Source organism: Oryzias latipes, chromosome 6, assembly GCF_002234675.1.
Source record: "Oryzias latipes chromosome 6, ASM223467v1".
NCBI lineage: Eukaryota > Metazoa > Chordata > Actinopteri > Beloniformes > Adrianichthyidae > Oryzias > Oryzias latipes.
This window is the reverse complement of record NC_019864.2, coordinates 30,189,394-30,203,010: the sequence shown is the minus strand read 5'-3', so window position 1 is coordinate 30,203,010 and position 13,617 is coordinate 30,189,394. Positions and strand designations below refer to the sequence as shown.

The 13,617-nt window shown below is 48.7% G+C and overlaps 1 protein-coding gene across 6 annotated transcripts in view; it reads left to right on the top strand.

Moving 5' to 3' along the window:
- LOC101162679 (UPF0606 protein KIAA1549) overlaps positions 1-10,806 on the top strand; it is a 32,637-nt gene extending 21,831 nt beyond the window's left edge. For 2 of the 6 annotated variants that reach the window (XM_020704289.2, XM_023956092.1), the window contains 10 exons: positions 1,878-2,017; positions 2,543-2,557; positions 4,468-4,664; positions 5,239-5,468; positions 5,595-5,736; positions 5,810-6,133; positions 7,407-7,453; positions 7,964-8,112; positions 8,679-8,839; positions 8,914-10,806. In XM_020704289.2, the coding sequence (XP_020559948.1) occupies positions 1,878-2,017; positions 2,543-2,557; positions 4,468-4,664; positions 5,239-5,468; positions 5,595-5,736; positions 5,810-6,133; positions 7,407-7,453; positions 7,964-8,112; positions 8,679-8,839; positions 8,914-9,090 (1,582 nt within the window). In that variant the 3' untranslated portion in view covers positions 9,091-10,806. The remainder of the gene's footprint in view (positions 1-1,877; positions 2,018-2,542; positions 2,558-4,467; positions 4,665-5,238; positions 5,469-5,594; positions 5,737-5,809; positions 6,134-7,406; positions 7,454-7,963; positions 8,113-8,678; positions 8,840-8,913) is intronic. The other 4 variants (XM_023956095.1, XM_023956093.1, XM_023956096.1 and 1 more) reach the window with 4 other exon arrangements.
- Positions 10,807-13,617: the final 2,811 nt, after the last annotated feature.

The window sequence follows — 13,617 nt, the reverse complement described above, 5'->3', positions numbered from 1 at the left end:
GCTGGGAATACACATCAGTCTGATGCAGTAAATGACATAATACAGGGAATATTTATGCAAAAAGAGAATTTCTTTCTTCTTTACACCAAGTCTTTTTATTTGTATTTCACATTTAAACAGATGGTACAAAGATACAAGTTTGACAAGGTGTACAAAACTGATAACATACCTCCACACACCCTCCCCTCCCTCCCTGTCACACTGCAAATATTTAGTAAAAAATACATTTTCAAAAGAAAACAAACCTGTCACTTGCAAAATTCCAAAGTACAGATTCAGTCGTTAAATATTCTGACAGCAGTAACATTTAAATCCTTCATATAACTTAAGAAGGGATTCCAAGGGGTATAAAAACTCTTTTGCAGAAAATCATATATCCACATCTAAAAAGTTGGAGGAAATTTATTCTACCATTTAAGAATCTCCTCTACGGCCGCTCCCCTTCACGGCCCCTCCCCTGTACGACTGCTCCCTTTTACATCTGCTCCCCTCTACGGCCGCTCCCCTTCTCGGCCGCCCCCCTCTACGGCCGCCCCCCTTTACGGCCGCCCCCCTCTACGGCCGCCCCCCTCTACGGCCGCCCCCCTCTACGGCCGCTCCCATCTACGGCCGCTCCCCTCTACGGCCGCTCCCCTCTACGGCCGCTCCCCTCTACGGCCTCTCCCCTCTACGGCCGCTCCCCTCTACGGCAGCTCCCCTCTACGGCTGCTCCCCTCTACGGCCGCCCCCCTCTACGGCCGCCCCCCTCTACGGCCGCTCCCCTTCTCGGCCGCCCCCCTCTACGGCCGCCCCCCTTCTCGTCCGCTCCCCTTCTCGTCCGCTCCCCTCTCGTCCGCTCCCCTCTACGGCCGCCCCCCTCTACGGCCGCTCCCCTTCACGTCTGCTCCCTTCTATTTCCGCTCCCCTCTACGGCTGCTCCCCTCTACGGCCGCTCCCCTTCACGTCCCCTCCCCTTCTCGTCCTCTCCCCTTCACGGCCACTCCCTTTCACGGCCACTCCCCTTCTCGTCCGTTCCCCTTCACGGCCGCTCCCCTCTACGGCCGCTCCCCTTCACGTCTGCTCCCTTCTATTTCCGCTCCCCTCTACGGCTGCTCCCCTCTACGGCCGCTCCCCTTCACGTCCCCTCCCCTTCTCGTCCTCTCCCCTTCACGGCCACTCCCCTTCTCGTCCGTTCCCCTTCACGGCCGCTCCCCTCTACGGCCGCTCCCCTTCACGTCTGCTCCCTTCTATTTCCGCTCCCCTCTACGGCTGCTCCCTTCTATTTCCGCTCCCCTCTACGGCTGCTCCCCTCTACGGCCGCTCCCCTTCACGTCCCCTCCCCTTCTCGTCCTCTCCCCTTCACGGCCACTCCCTTTCACGGCCACTCCCCTTCTCGTCCGTTCCCCTTCACGGGTAGCTCCCCTCTACGGCCGCTCCCCTTCACGTCTGCTCCCTTCTATTTCCGCTCCCCTCTACGGCTGCTCCCCTCTACGGCCGCTCCCCTTCACGTCCCCTCCCCTTCTCGTCCTCTCCCCTTCACGGCCACTCCCTTTCACCGCCCCTCCCCTTCTCGTCCGTTCCCCTTCACGGCCGCTCCCTTTTACGTCTGCTCCCTTCTGTCTGCTTGCCTCTACATCCACTCCACTCCCCTCTACGGCCGCTCCCCTTCACGTCTGCTCCCTTTTATGTCCGCTCCCCTCTACGGCCGCTCCCCTTCACGTCTGCTCCCTTCTATGTCCGCTCCCCTCTACGGCCGCCCCCCTTCTCGTCCGCTCCCCTCTACGGCCGCTCCCCTTTAGTTGACCCCTCTGTCCCAAAGCTAGGTTTGATCATGCGTAGCATTTCTGCATGTCAGTGAGTCCATGTTTTCTATTATTCATGTTTGTGTTGCCGGGTAGGATCTCCCCGTCAGACAGAGACTCTGTGGTGAGCGATCATTCCACCGAACGGGAATCGACCGGGGAGAACCTGAGAGCCACCGCCGCCGCGCCCAGCGACAGCAAGCAGACCCGTAAGGCCCCCATCAATGTTTTAAATGGCAAGTGGCCTTGGCAACATCACTCCTACACAAAGAGGGACCGGGGGAGGGGGGCAAAAAAAAAGAGAACAAAGAGCGACTCAAGATGGTTGGATTTGATTGACAAGCTGGCCAGAATGTGGGCAGCAGAGCTTGCATAATAATGAGACCAAAACACAGATAAAACGCACAAAGTTTGGTGAAAAATGAGACTTTCTTGTCCTGATTTGGGAGGAAAACACAAATGGAGTCTGTGTGGTTGTTGGAGCCAAGCCCACAAATGACTGATCCTCCTGACATCGTCTCCTCTTCAAAGATGCAGCATCTCCTTCATTTTCTGTCCTTTTTGCATCCAATGACTTCAAGAGTAAAACAAAAGTTTGCGTTTGTTGAATCTTTTTTTTCCCTCTTTGATATCCTTTAATGTTTCGTCTTTCTTCCATTAGTCTGTGCACGTTTGCCAAACCTCAGTTCACTTTGATCTTGTTTTTAAGTGAATTCGTTTGCTCTACTAAGACTGTCTTTCCTTTCTTTTGTGGTTTGCAGGCAGGAATAGAATTGGTAAGAGTTTGTCCTCTTTCCATCCCTTCCCTTTAGAGCTTTAGGCTTGACCTCCACTGGCCACTGTCTGTCTTTGTGTTAGTTTTGTTCTCTGTTTATTCTCACCATCCATCACTGACGACTCAGCTGTCACTCACAATGTGGCAACAAAAAGCTACACTAATACAAGAACTATATATATATATATATATATATATATATATATATATATATATATATATATATATATATATATATATATATATATATATATATATATATATACACATACACATACACATACACACACACATCACAGCTAGCTCGTCACAGCTAGGGGTGTGACGATAACCGCATCACCGCACTTTTTCTTTTTTAAGTTCTGCATATGGTGATTGGAACTATAGTAAACACATTAAACACATTCATCTTTGCTGATAATTTACTTTTTCTAGTCCTGTGTTCAGACTTCAAGGGTTTCAGGGGGAAACCTTTTATTACTGTTCTCCTTCACTCCCTCTACGATGTGCACGCTCCCTCTACTCACACACACACTTGTGCGGTTTCAGCAGCACACACACATCCTCATTCTACAACAGAAGTTTCCGTCTTGCGAGGAAATACGACAAATTTACTGCGTTCTAATGATTCATTTCCATTGTATTCATTTCCATTACAAGCTGCGTGCATTCTTGAGTGCACGATTTTGTGTTGGGGGGGGGGGGGTATATTACTGTTCTCCTTGTTATGCCCCCCTAGGTACCCAAAGTGCACACAAACTAAAACAAATGGAGAAGAGAGCCAAGCTGCAGTGGCGACTTGTTGCTGCAAGGCTCCCTTCTCCCAGCCTGGAGGTCCATGTGGTGCTGTAACCCTTGTGCTATCTTGAAGAAAAAAGGTTCAGAGCACTGTCTAGTGGGTCTAGATGACCCAACTCCCAATAATAAAGAGCCTAGGATAGCACAAGGGTTAAAAGGCTGCCTCCATCAGCTTGTCCAATGGGAGGCCACACCCTTTCCAGCACACCTGAAAATAATCAGACATAAAGAGACACACAAAGATGCACAAAAACACAGAAGTCCCACTCTGAAACAAATACAAATACAAAAAACACAGAATAAATAAACAAAACAAAACCAACTACGGCCGCAGCCGTAGCATCCTAAACTCTGTAACACCAAACATGAACGCGCACTGTTAGATTCCCATTAATATCACTACAGGTTTTGTTTGGGAACTATTTTGTGCAGCGCAACGTTACGTGTCTGTATAAACAAAGGCGGAGCCTCCTGCCCCCCCGTTCTCCATGGGTGTCAGGCTCACGGCTACCGGAAAAGGTGACAAAGTGTCTGCAGTCTGTTTATTACTGGGCAATGAATAATATTCAGAGAAAATGTCTGAGAGCACAGGTGAAGGCTCACATGCAGCTAGAGAGCGGTACGCTGCAGAAAAATCAACACGCACTCCTACACACGTGTGCACTCCTTCCTCCTACACATGCAGCGCTGACACACACACACACACACACACACACACATTCTACAACACCCATATAGCTAGTTCATTAGTTAGATAGGTAGTAGTTAGTTGTTACTGTCATTTGTTAATAAAGAATACTGCGTTGTAATTGTATTCATTTACAACGCGGCCGCCTGGGGGTTTTGTGTTTGGGGGATTTTGTGTTTGGCGGGGGGCACTGCGGTTAACCGTGACACCGTGCCCCCTGCTGTTTCATCACCGCGGTGATCAAAAATCCCACACCGTCACAGCTACAGTTAGTCCCCCTCTGATCACCCTTTGATCTGTCTTCAAAGCCTTCCTAAAACACAACTTTCATCGCAGTGGGTCTTTAAAACAGTGTTGGCTAGTTCGGTTCAACACCATCTGGAGGCCTGATGCTCCACTTCCTGTTTCCTTCATGACCTCCGCAGGTCCTCCACCTTCAAACGGGGCCGCCAACGAGCAGCCGTCCTCTGCCGCGATCTTTGAACACGTGGATCGCACGTCCCGTGCCGCAGACGCCGCCAGGAGACTCCCCAACAAAATCCAGCTTATCGCCATGCAGCCCATGGCGGTTCCAGCGCTGCACAGCCCGCCGTCGCACGGACGACTGGCCGACGCAGAACAGGTCTGGCTCCAGATTCTGTCTGACATAATTGTTGAAAATATTTCACTAATGTGCTTGAAAACAAATTGAACTTTTATTGTTTTTATATGTTTGATTTCTTCAGAAAATTTTGAAACAAAAACCCTTCAAAGACAAAATTCAAAAACACAATCAACTATTTTTGTTCATGTAAATTCATGCAGGTCTGTTGTTTCCACAAAAACAAATTCCATCAGAAGTTAAAAACTCAAAAAAAATGTGCCAAAAAAAATTGTATTGACAATTTTAGTCTTAAATTTGACTTTATCTTCTTTAAGTCATTCTGATTGATGTACAGTAATAAATCATTCACTGTTGTTCATTTATGTTTTTTTATTTTTTTTTAAACAATGGGAATGTAATTTTGTTCATAATTTTTTTAAAAAAGTGGTAAAACATTCTCACCGTCTGTAGAAGCAAATTTATTGACTTTAAAGGCGTCATTCTCCGGTGCCTCCGTAGCGATGGCGGTAGATCCACCCATCGTCGCTGACGTCCGTGTTAGAGTCCAGACGTGACCCGTGTTGGTTTGAACAGTGACGTATTTCGTCCTCAGATCCAGGTGGCTCTGAGGCACAAGTCAGAGATCGAACACCATCGTAACAAGATCCGGCTGCGCGCCAAACGGAAAGGCCACTACGATTTCCCCGCCATGGAAGACTTGATAACCGGCGTCGGAGACGCCAAAGACCGCCATCACATCTACCACAAAGCTCAGTCCCAGATGGATAAGATTCTTGACCCGGAGTCTCAGATGCTGCCTGTCTTTAGGGAACAAAGGAAAAGGTCAGGATTTATGTGTGTGTGTGTGTGTGTGTGTGTGTGTGTGTGTGTGTGGGTGTGTGTGTAGGTGTGTGTGTATGTGTGTGTGTGTACTGTGTGTAGACTTCAGCTGGTTCTCCGTCTCCTCAGCAGTCGTGGAAGACGTTCTCCTAGGCAAAGGCTGAGGAGTCAGCTGAATGGAGGCATGATGGAAGCAGACAAAGACCAGCTCATCACAGAAGATGATCCCGCCTACAGGAAGGGTCCTGGAGTCAACAATGTGGCCTATGTGGTGAGGAGTAGAATACAATAGAAGAGAATAGAATAGAAATCAAAATGTTTGACTAAACGTCTCCTTCTTCCAGTCGGACCCAGACCAGGGACCGGTGTCCCCTCACAGGAGTCCCTCCCCCACAGACGAGGTCTTCCTGGGTCCCGCCTCCTCCCCTCCAGGGCACGCCCCTCCGCCCCCCCCTTACATTCCCCCACAGCCCTCCATTGAAGAGGCGCGGCAGCAGATGCACTCCCTATTGGACGACGCCTTTGCTCTGGTGTCCCCCACTTCTCAGGGCAGCACGGCGGGGATCACCCTGCCCGGGGGCAACGGCAACCCACAGGTCAAAAGCCCTGCAGGTTGTGGGCCTAGAGCCTGGGGCCCCACCTACTCAGCATTTGGCCCCGCCCCCAGTGTAAGTATCTCGGTATATTAACTTTTACACACAACAGAAAAGCTGAATTGAAGGAGATGTTCATCCATCAGGAAAGCTACCTGGTGAAGGCGTCTTTCCCTTTCTGAAGGTGTTTTCATCTTCACCTGCAGTCCAGAGCCTCACGCTTACAGTAAATCACGGCCTCGATGCAAATGACCCGCTAATCCAAAGATTTAATAAATCAACTGTCCTGATGAGGACTGTAAAGCGCAGCACGTCGGTCTTTCTTTTGACCCTCGTAGTTCCTGACCAATGACCGAAGAGATCTTTAGTCACATGGTTTTGTTTACAAGCTTTGGTCCGGAACAGAATGGTCCGTTTGACGCCAGTACAGACCAACCGCAGGGTTCTGGACCTGATCCGACACAAAGGACTTTGCCAGTCTGAATACACCCTTAAATGAAGCGTTTATTGCTCAAAAAAGCGTTCTATATTTTCAAAGTAGGTACATTTATACCCCTTTCTTCCTAATCTATCCTATTTTTAGAGCTACAGCAGTCCAGATACCCCATTTCTAAACTATTTGCATCTCAGAGACTAGAATTACACACATTTGTCCTAAAAATGAAAAAATCATACGTTTAGTTACAAACTGCTGTTATTTTGTTTATAAAATGCATTTCTTATGATTCAAATTAAACTTTCCAGTTTCCCTAAATGTGTTTCTTAAAACCAAACCACTCACTGTTCATAAATGCAGCTTATGCTTTAGGTAAATGAGAACTAGGTTCCTCAGATATAAAATAAAAAAAAATAGGATTTTTTCAGGATCAAACGAGTCGACAGGATATTTAGGATAAACTGTTTTTAAACAAGTTGTTTCATTTTGCTGAAAAGTTACCAGCAAGTCAGTTTTGTCTTAAGACGTTTAAACTAGATTTGAGTGTTTTCAGAGTTTTTCAGCGTTGAAGCTCTTTCTCTGTCAGACTGAAGTCTCTTTCTTCTTCCTTTTGTTAAATATTCCAGCCACTTTCCATCATTTTCCCGTTTCCAGCTTCAGCCGAGCTGGAAAGTTTTAGCCTCATAGAACTAGAATGTCCAGAAAAGACTTCAGGGTTTGTAGATTTCGCCCTGGTTTTTTTTCTTATTATTTTGTATTAATATAATTATTTTGTTCTTTTAATGCTTTCATTTTTTTTTGTTTTTTTCCTGCTTCCCTCCATGAAAACAAACCAAATGTGTTTAATGATCTTAAAGCAAAAACGTCCCTTTGATCCGTGTGTGAAAGGATGTTTTTCTGTGTTTCCTGCAGAGATTCCCTGAGCCGCCTCTGTCTTCTGCTGCAGGTCTGACGCCGCGGTACGTCCAACACGTTATTTAAAATAAATGCATGAAAGCCAAAAACATCTGAGAAACGAGAGTAAAAAAAAGGAAGATGTGTGAACGTCCTCTGACTCTGGCAAAGGTTTAGTCGTTGTTGTCTAGTCAAAAATGGTTTTTATTTATGTGAAAGCGGACGTTTTTTCCCCAAAGATTTTCCTTGGATACAAAAATTTTCAAAGAGTCGACTTTGCAGAAGAGGATAACCTAGAAACCATGTTGTAAATGTTCTCAGACAGATTTCCTCTCTGCACGTCAGAGGAAGCTCTGGATAAATCCTGGTTTTCCACCTTTTGTGTATCTAAGTGTAGCTTCACTAAACGCATCAGGCGGTTCTTTGGATCTGCAGACCACCAGTGGGAGGAGGTCCTCATAAATAATAGACCAACATACATCTTTGCTTCAATAGAATAATGGATCTGCCTGAAGCCTCCTGTCAGCCGAACAGAACTCATGACAAAAGTAAGATTGAATTCCATGCTCCATCAGACAGGGCTTTGGCTCCGCCTACACGCCAGCAGGAGAGGAAGTGGCGCCCGCGGAGCAGCTGCAGTCTGACGGCCCGTACTCCAGGAGGGGCTACTACGCTGACGAGCCGCCGTCCTCTGCCAGGCCGCGGCCGGTGGGCGGGACTACAGGTGCTGCAGTGATGACAGTCTGACGTCACGGCGTTCCTGTTTCATCCTTTGGGTGTTTTGACATAAATATCTGCAAAGACGTAAAAAAAACAACAGAGAGCCTAAAAACAGGAAAGAAAATCACTAGAAAGCAGTGAAATGAGCCGATTTTTACTTAACGAGAAGAAATCAAAATCTAGAAACAAAGATTTGAAAAATGACCAAAAGAAATGGAATACCTTCCAAGGTAATGTTCTACAGCCCATAATAAGTCTGCTTTTGTCTCTTTGAGATTTATTATAGTTCATTTTAAATACAGTGATTAAAAACTTTACTGTATTCAGTGAAAATGAGTCATTTCAGAAAAAAAATGAGAATTTAGTTGTTGCTGAATAAATCCTGGAAATATTCTGGAAACAAGTTGAAAAATGTCAAATACTGAATGCATTCCACCATGTTTTAAGTGACAGAATACGGCGTTTGAATTAGATGGCGTCTGAGCCCACGCCCGGTCTGACCTCAGATCAGCCGTTTGGCCTCTTGCGGCTGTGCGGTAACGTCTGTCCTCTGCGGTGTCTGCCGTGCAGGAACCCAGCTCCATCACCTCGCTCAGGTGGGCCTGACCGGCCACGCCAACGGCTACCCGGCGGGGGTCAGGGCCGCCTTCCCGGGCGGCCAGAACGGGGGCGTAGGCTGGAACCGTTACCATGACAACAGTTTCACCAGGGAGGAACCGGAAAAAGATGCAGTGAGTGAAACAGAAAACCTTCAACCTAAGCCGTTGCGAGGTTGTTCCACGTTTTTTGACCTCTTTTCTTCCAGATGCACCGGAGTGCAGCTCCGCCCGCCCACCTGGACGCCGCCGGCGTGGGGTATTTGACCCCGCAGCGGGACATTTCTCCTCCCACGCATTCCTCCGCCTCCCTGATCAAGGCCATCCGAGAGGAGCTGCTGCGCCTCTCGCAGAAACAGACGGCGGCGTCCGGCTATCGCAGCTGAGGCCGTCCGCTGTCGCCTCGCGGACGCCGTCTGCCTGCCTTCACCTCCCCCCCCCCCTCTGCTTCCCATGGAAGTCCAGTCTCCCCCAGGACGGTCTCAACAACAATCATGAGTTAAATCAGAACCAAAGGAGGCATTTACACCCGGCTAGACGTGACGGAACGCAGACCTGAGGTGCCTGTGCCCCCCCGCCGCTCTGATGAGACGAATCCTGTCTTTAGTGTCCGTGGAGGATCCAGGATCAGACGTTTCTGCTCCGCTTCAGACTCAGTATTCCGGTTTTACAAACCCGGACTCTAGTTTCTGTGTTGTCCTCCCGCTCCTCTCCGCGATGCCCCGATGGTCCGGGTTCCGCCCTCACGCTGGTGACGGCGTCAGACGTTTGCAGGTCACCCAAACACAAGACCGACGCCGTTCGTCACACCTGCAGGTCATCCGTGCTGCGTGTTTCTGCGTTTGGTCACATGATGCACTGGACCACCTCAGGACCACGGAGTCCCGTCTGACGCAGCTTCAAGGCCCGCTCCCATCATCTGTGGATCCATCCCAGTGCTCTTTAAGTTCCTGTGTTGCTTTCTAGGACATGGTTTCTGCAGAGCGGCTGGAGTTGTGGGCGGGACCGCCCCCCTTCCCCTCCCGATTGCAGAGGTGCTTTCTCCAGGAAGCTGGTGACCCGTCCAGTGGATTTTCACGCATACGACCTTTTTCCCAGACGGCTTTTTGTCGTCGGAGTGGGTCTTCAAGGGGACGTCCACCCGGGTCGCCGGGGTTCTGCACGCGTTCCTGCGCTCATCCCGCCATCAGGCAGTGTTCAGAGTCTGGAGGAGCTTCACCTCAGAGACGCCGTCTTCTCTAAACTCTTCGCTCTGAAGAGAGCTGTGACGGTGCGAGAGGCGTAATTTATTTAAGTTAAATAAAAAAAGACGAGTGGGTTGTTAAAGCAGTTCTGCTGCTGTTGTTGAGAGTTCAAACATGTTCTGCTCCTCTGTGATGTGCCTTTTGGACTCTCCAGAACCGGCAGAGCAGCGCTCGTCGGGTTTGAGTGCTCCTAAAGCCTCCGGCGCCGGTTCAGGTTAAAAAACAGTGAAACGGCGTTGGATGGCGTCGGCTATTGGCTTTCCTCTCGTGCTTCCCGCCTCCGTCTCCTGGATTTCTGCTGCAGCAGCATCATCCTCGGTTCTTCATGGCAGAAGTGCTGGCTGGCCCGACTCTGCCGTGAAATCAGAAACTCACAGAGAAGCCGTCGCTCCACGTGTGTCCGCATCGTCTGTGCAGAGGAAGGGTCGTGACCTTTCCGTGTTTCAGCCGCCGTTTCATGAACAGAGATTTATGCCGCCACATCGCAAACAAAACTTCCTAAGTTCCAAGTTCAAAGATTAAATGTTTGCTTTCAAATACTTTGTCTTTTTGAAAAGAAAAAAAAGTTTTTGAAACCAAATAAAAAAGATTGAAGGCAAAAAAATGTATATATTTTAAAGCAAAGGTATTTGAAAGCAAATATTCAATATTTTCATTTGCAACTTAGAAAGCTTTGTTTGCATAAATATCTGGTGTCCTCCTTTACGCTGACGCTGCAGTCACTAAAACCAAACAGAAGGGGGCAGCAAAGCCTCATGAAGGGTTTTGGTCTCTGCAGAAAGCAAACAAGCTGCTTCTCTTTACTGCATTGATGTTCACGGTGATTTAATAAACTTTTCATCCATCTTCTGAAGTTCATGCTGCAATTCGCTCTGCCTGTTTATTTTTTCCTTTCATTTTAACCGAAAAAACGAAAAAGAGCACAAATGTCAAGAAAGTAGTGAAATGATCCGTCTGTGCAGCAGTTCCACACAAGAATTCAAAAGGGGAGGAAAAAAATCTGAGTAGTTTTTACTAGTTCTAAGCAAATGTTTATAATACCCGAGTTGTTTTTTTTTTTTTACCTAATAAAGTGATTAAAAAAAACTAGTATAAAAAGTGGAAACGACTGTTTTCAAAGCAAAATGAGAATCTTAGTACAAGTTGGTGGAAATTCTCATCCAATCTAAAACTGTTATTCTTGGAAACTTAAATTTACATTTTTGTTTCCGAAATAAAGACAATAAATGTCAGTCTAACATTTGATAACCTTTCAAATAACATTCTTAAAACAGAACCAAAAATTACAACAATTTGAGTTTTATTGTTAAGTGTTTGGAGTGAAAGCATTTTTTTCAATAGATGTGAAGCAAAAACCTGCTAAAATATCTAAAAAGTCTCAAACGGAGGTTTGAAAGGCTTGCAGATGCATCAGATCAGGAAAACTCTTCCTTCGACCTTTTGGAGGGATTCGAACACGTCAAAGCTTCACGTTTCTGGTTTCCACTGAGTCTCTGGTCCCGTTTCAGACCTGCTGATGGGATGATCCAGCCGAGGGTTCAGCTGAGACCTGAAGCTCTTAGAGCTGCCTCAGCAGGGGGGGGACAGTTGATACCCTGTAAGAACCAAACAAAGCCCGGTTCTTAGGGGGTCTTATGATGGACGAGGAGGAAGGTCGTGGATCTCCAGCTGCTTCTGCTCTCCTTCCTCCTTTTTCCCTCAGAGAGGAGGACAGAAAAGACTTTTCTTTCTTCCTGCGTCTTCATCTTTTGGTTTTTTTTTTCATCTGAGCTGCAGGGGGGGGGGGGGGGGGTCTCTCCTCAGCAGCAAAAGTCTTTTTTTCTGCATTACAGAAGTATCAAAATCAGCTGTTGGTTGGTGTTTCTCAAGTGGGTGGGGGACGTGTTTTGCAGAGCTTTCCTCCTCCTCCTCCTCATGATGAAGCTGCGTCACTCTGAGCCCCCCGCCCTCCTGAGCAGTAATGTGTTGTGGAGTCCGGACGGCCTCGGCGCCACAACGGCACGCCCAGCACTTCATCTGGATCGTGATGCTGGTTACCGGCAGGCTGTCGGGCCTGCAGGACGGGGCTGTCCGCTGGAGGAGGAGGAGGAGTCAACCCAGCAGTTCTTCCCACTGACCTTGGAGAGAACTGGGAGGGAGGGAGGGAGGGAGGGAGAAGAGGAGGCAGGCATTAGCACACTGACAGAGTTCCAGCACCTCCTTCATTCAGTCTTCTGGTGAAACAGCAGCGAGGAGGATGAGTGTGACAGAAATCCCCTGATGGATGACAGTCCAGGAGTTCTGACCCGCCTGACCTCCGCTGCTCTGTGAGTATCCGCCAGAGCGGGAAAACGTCTCAGGGGGGGTCGGGAGGCCGTTGTGTTTGGGTGACGGCGGTGGTTGCTGAGGGTGGAGGTCGCTCCGGCCCTCCTTGTTTACATCTTCTGTTATGCAACCCCCTGCGTGCCGCATGCAGGAGTCGGTGGCAGCGAGGCGCTCTGCAGCATCCGTGCAGATCCTCTGAAGTGACGGTTGCTGCATCTGCTGCTGACGTCTGCAGAAAAAGAAGAGCATCATCTCTGGACGGTCTGGTTTCCTTAAGCCGCCAATCAACTCCAGCAGTTGGATGTCAGAGCTGGAGAAGAGGACGCGTGACGTCACGATGTAAAAGGAGAAGACACCTGTGTGTTTTCTTCGTGGGCAAACCTTTGACCTCGAGGTCGGAGAGGTCGGCCCCCCGTCCCACCAGGCTGGGTCAGAAGACACAGTGGGACTTTGTGCGTTCTGGTGTCCGGGTGGGAGGCAGCGCTCATGTGGTGTTCAGGGGGGGGTGAAAGGCTGTCATTCACGGGAGCGCAGCCTCTGCTGTGACGTCACACGCTGATGCGCGTCGGCTCCGTCCCTGACACGCATCAAACACGCTCGTCTGCTCTGCAGAACATCTGCTCCTGCCAACCCAGAACTCCTGACGTGTCCAGTGCAGAACCCAGAGGTCCAAACGCTTCCTGGAGCTGTGACCTGCAGCAGTCCTGATTGGTGGACCTGGACTGAGTCACGGTGGACCGGGTTCAGTCCTGATTGGTGGACCTGGACTGAGTCACGGTGGACCGGGTTCTGCATGGTTCAGTCCTGAAGCAGCAACTCGTTTTTCTCTGTGCAGCTTCAGATTTAGTGGATTTATGAAAGTCTGGTTGAAAATTAGCCGGTAACCTTCTTAATCTGCAGAAGCTGATTGCCTCGTTGGGCTGATTTCAGGATGATTCCTAAAGAAAATATGAGCGATGAGCTCATGAATGTGCATCTGTGGTGATTTCTGCATGTTGGGCAGCTCTGTCTTCTTCCTCCTGCTGAGGGGGGGGCAGTTCTGCTCAGGAAATCTGCTGAGCTCAGCAGCAGCTGGAGGGGAAAGCAGGAGGCCTCTGATTGGTTCAAATGTTGCGATCCAATCAGAAAAGCTTTGAAGTCCCGCTTCGATCCTCTTCAGATCTATTTTTTCAAATCCTTCCTGGTGCCTTTTTGACTTTTAATTATGTCGTTTTTAGCCTAAATTTTACAAACGTGATGTTTTCCAGGAGACAGTTTCTGCAGAGTCGCCGTGGAGCAACCCCGCCCCCCTTCCCCTCCTTGTTGCTGAGAGCGTATTTTACATACGATCTCTTTCCAACTGCATTTTTTTCGTCTGCTCCAGAT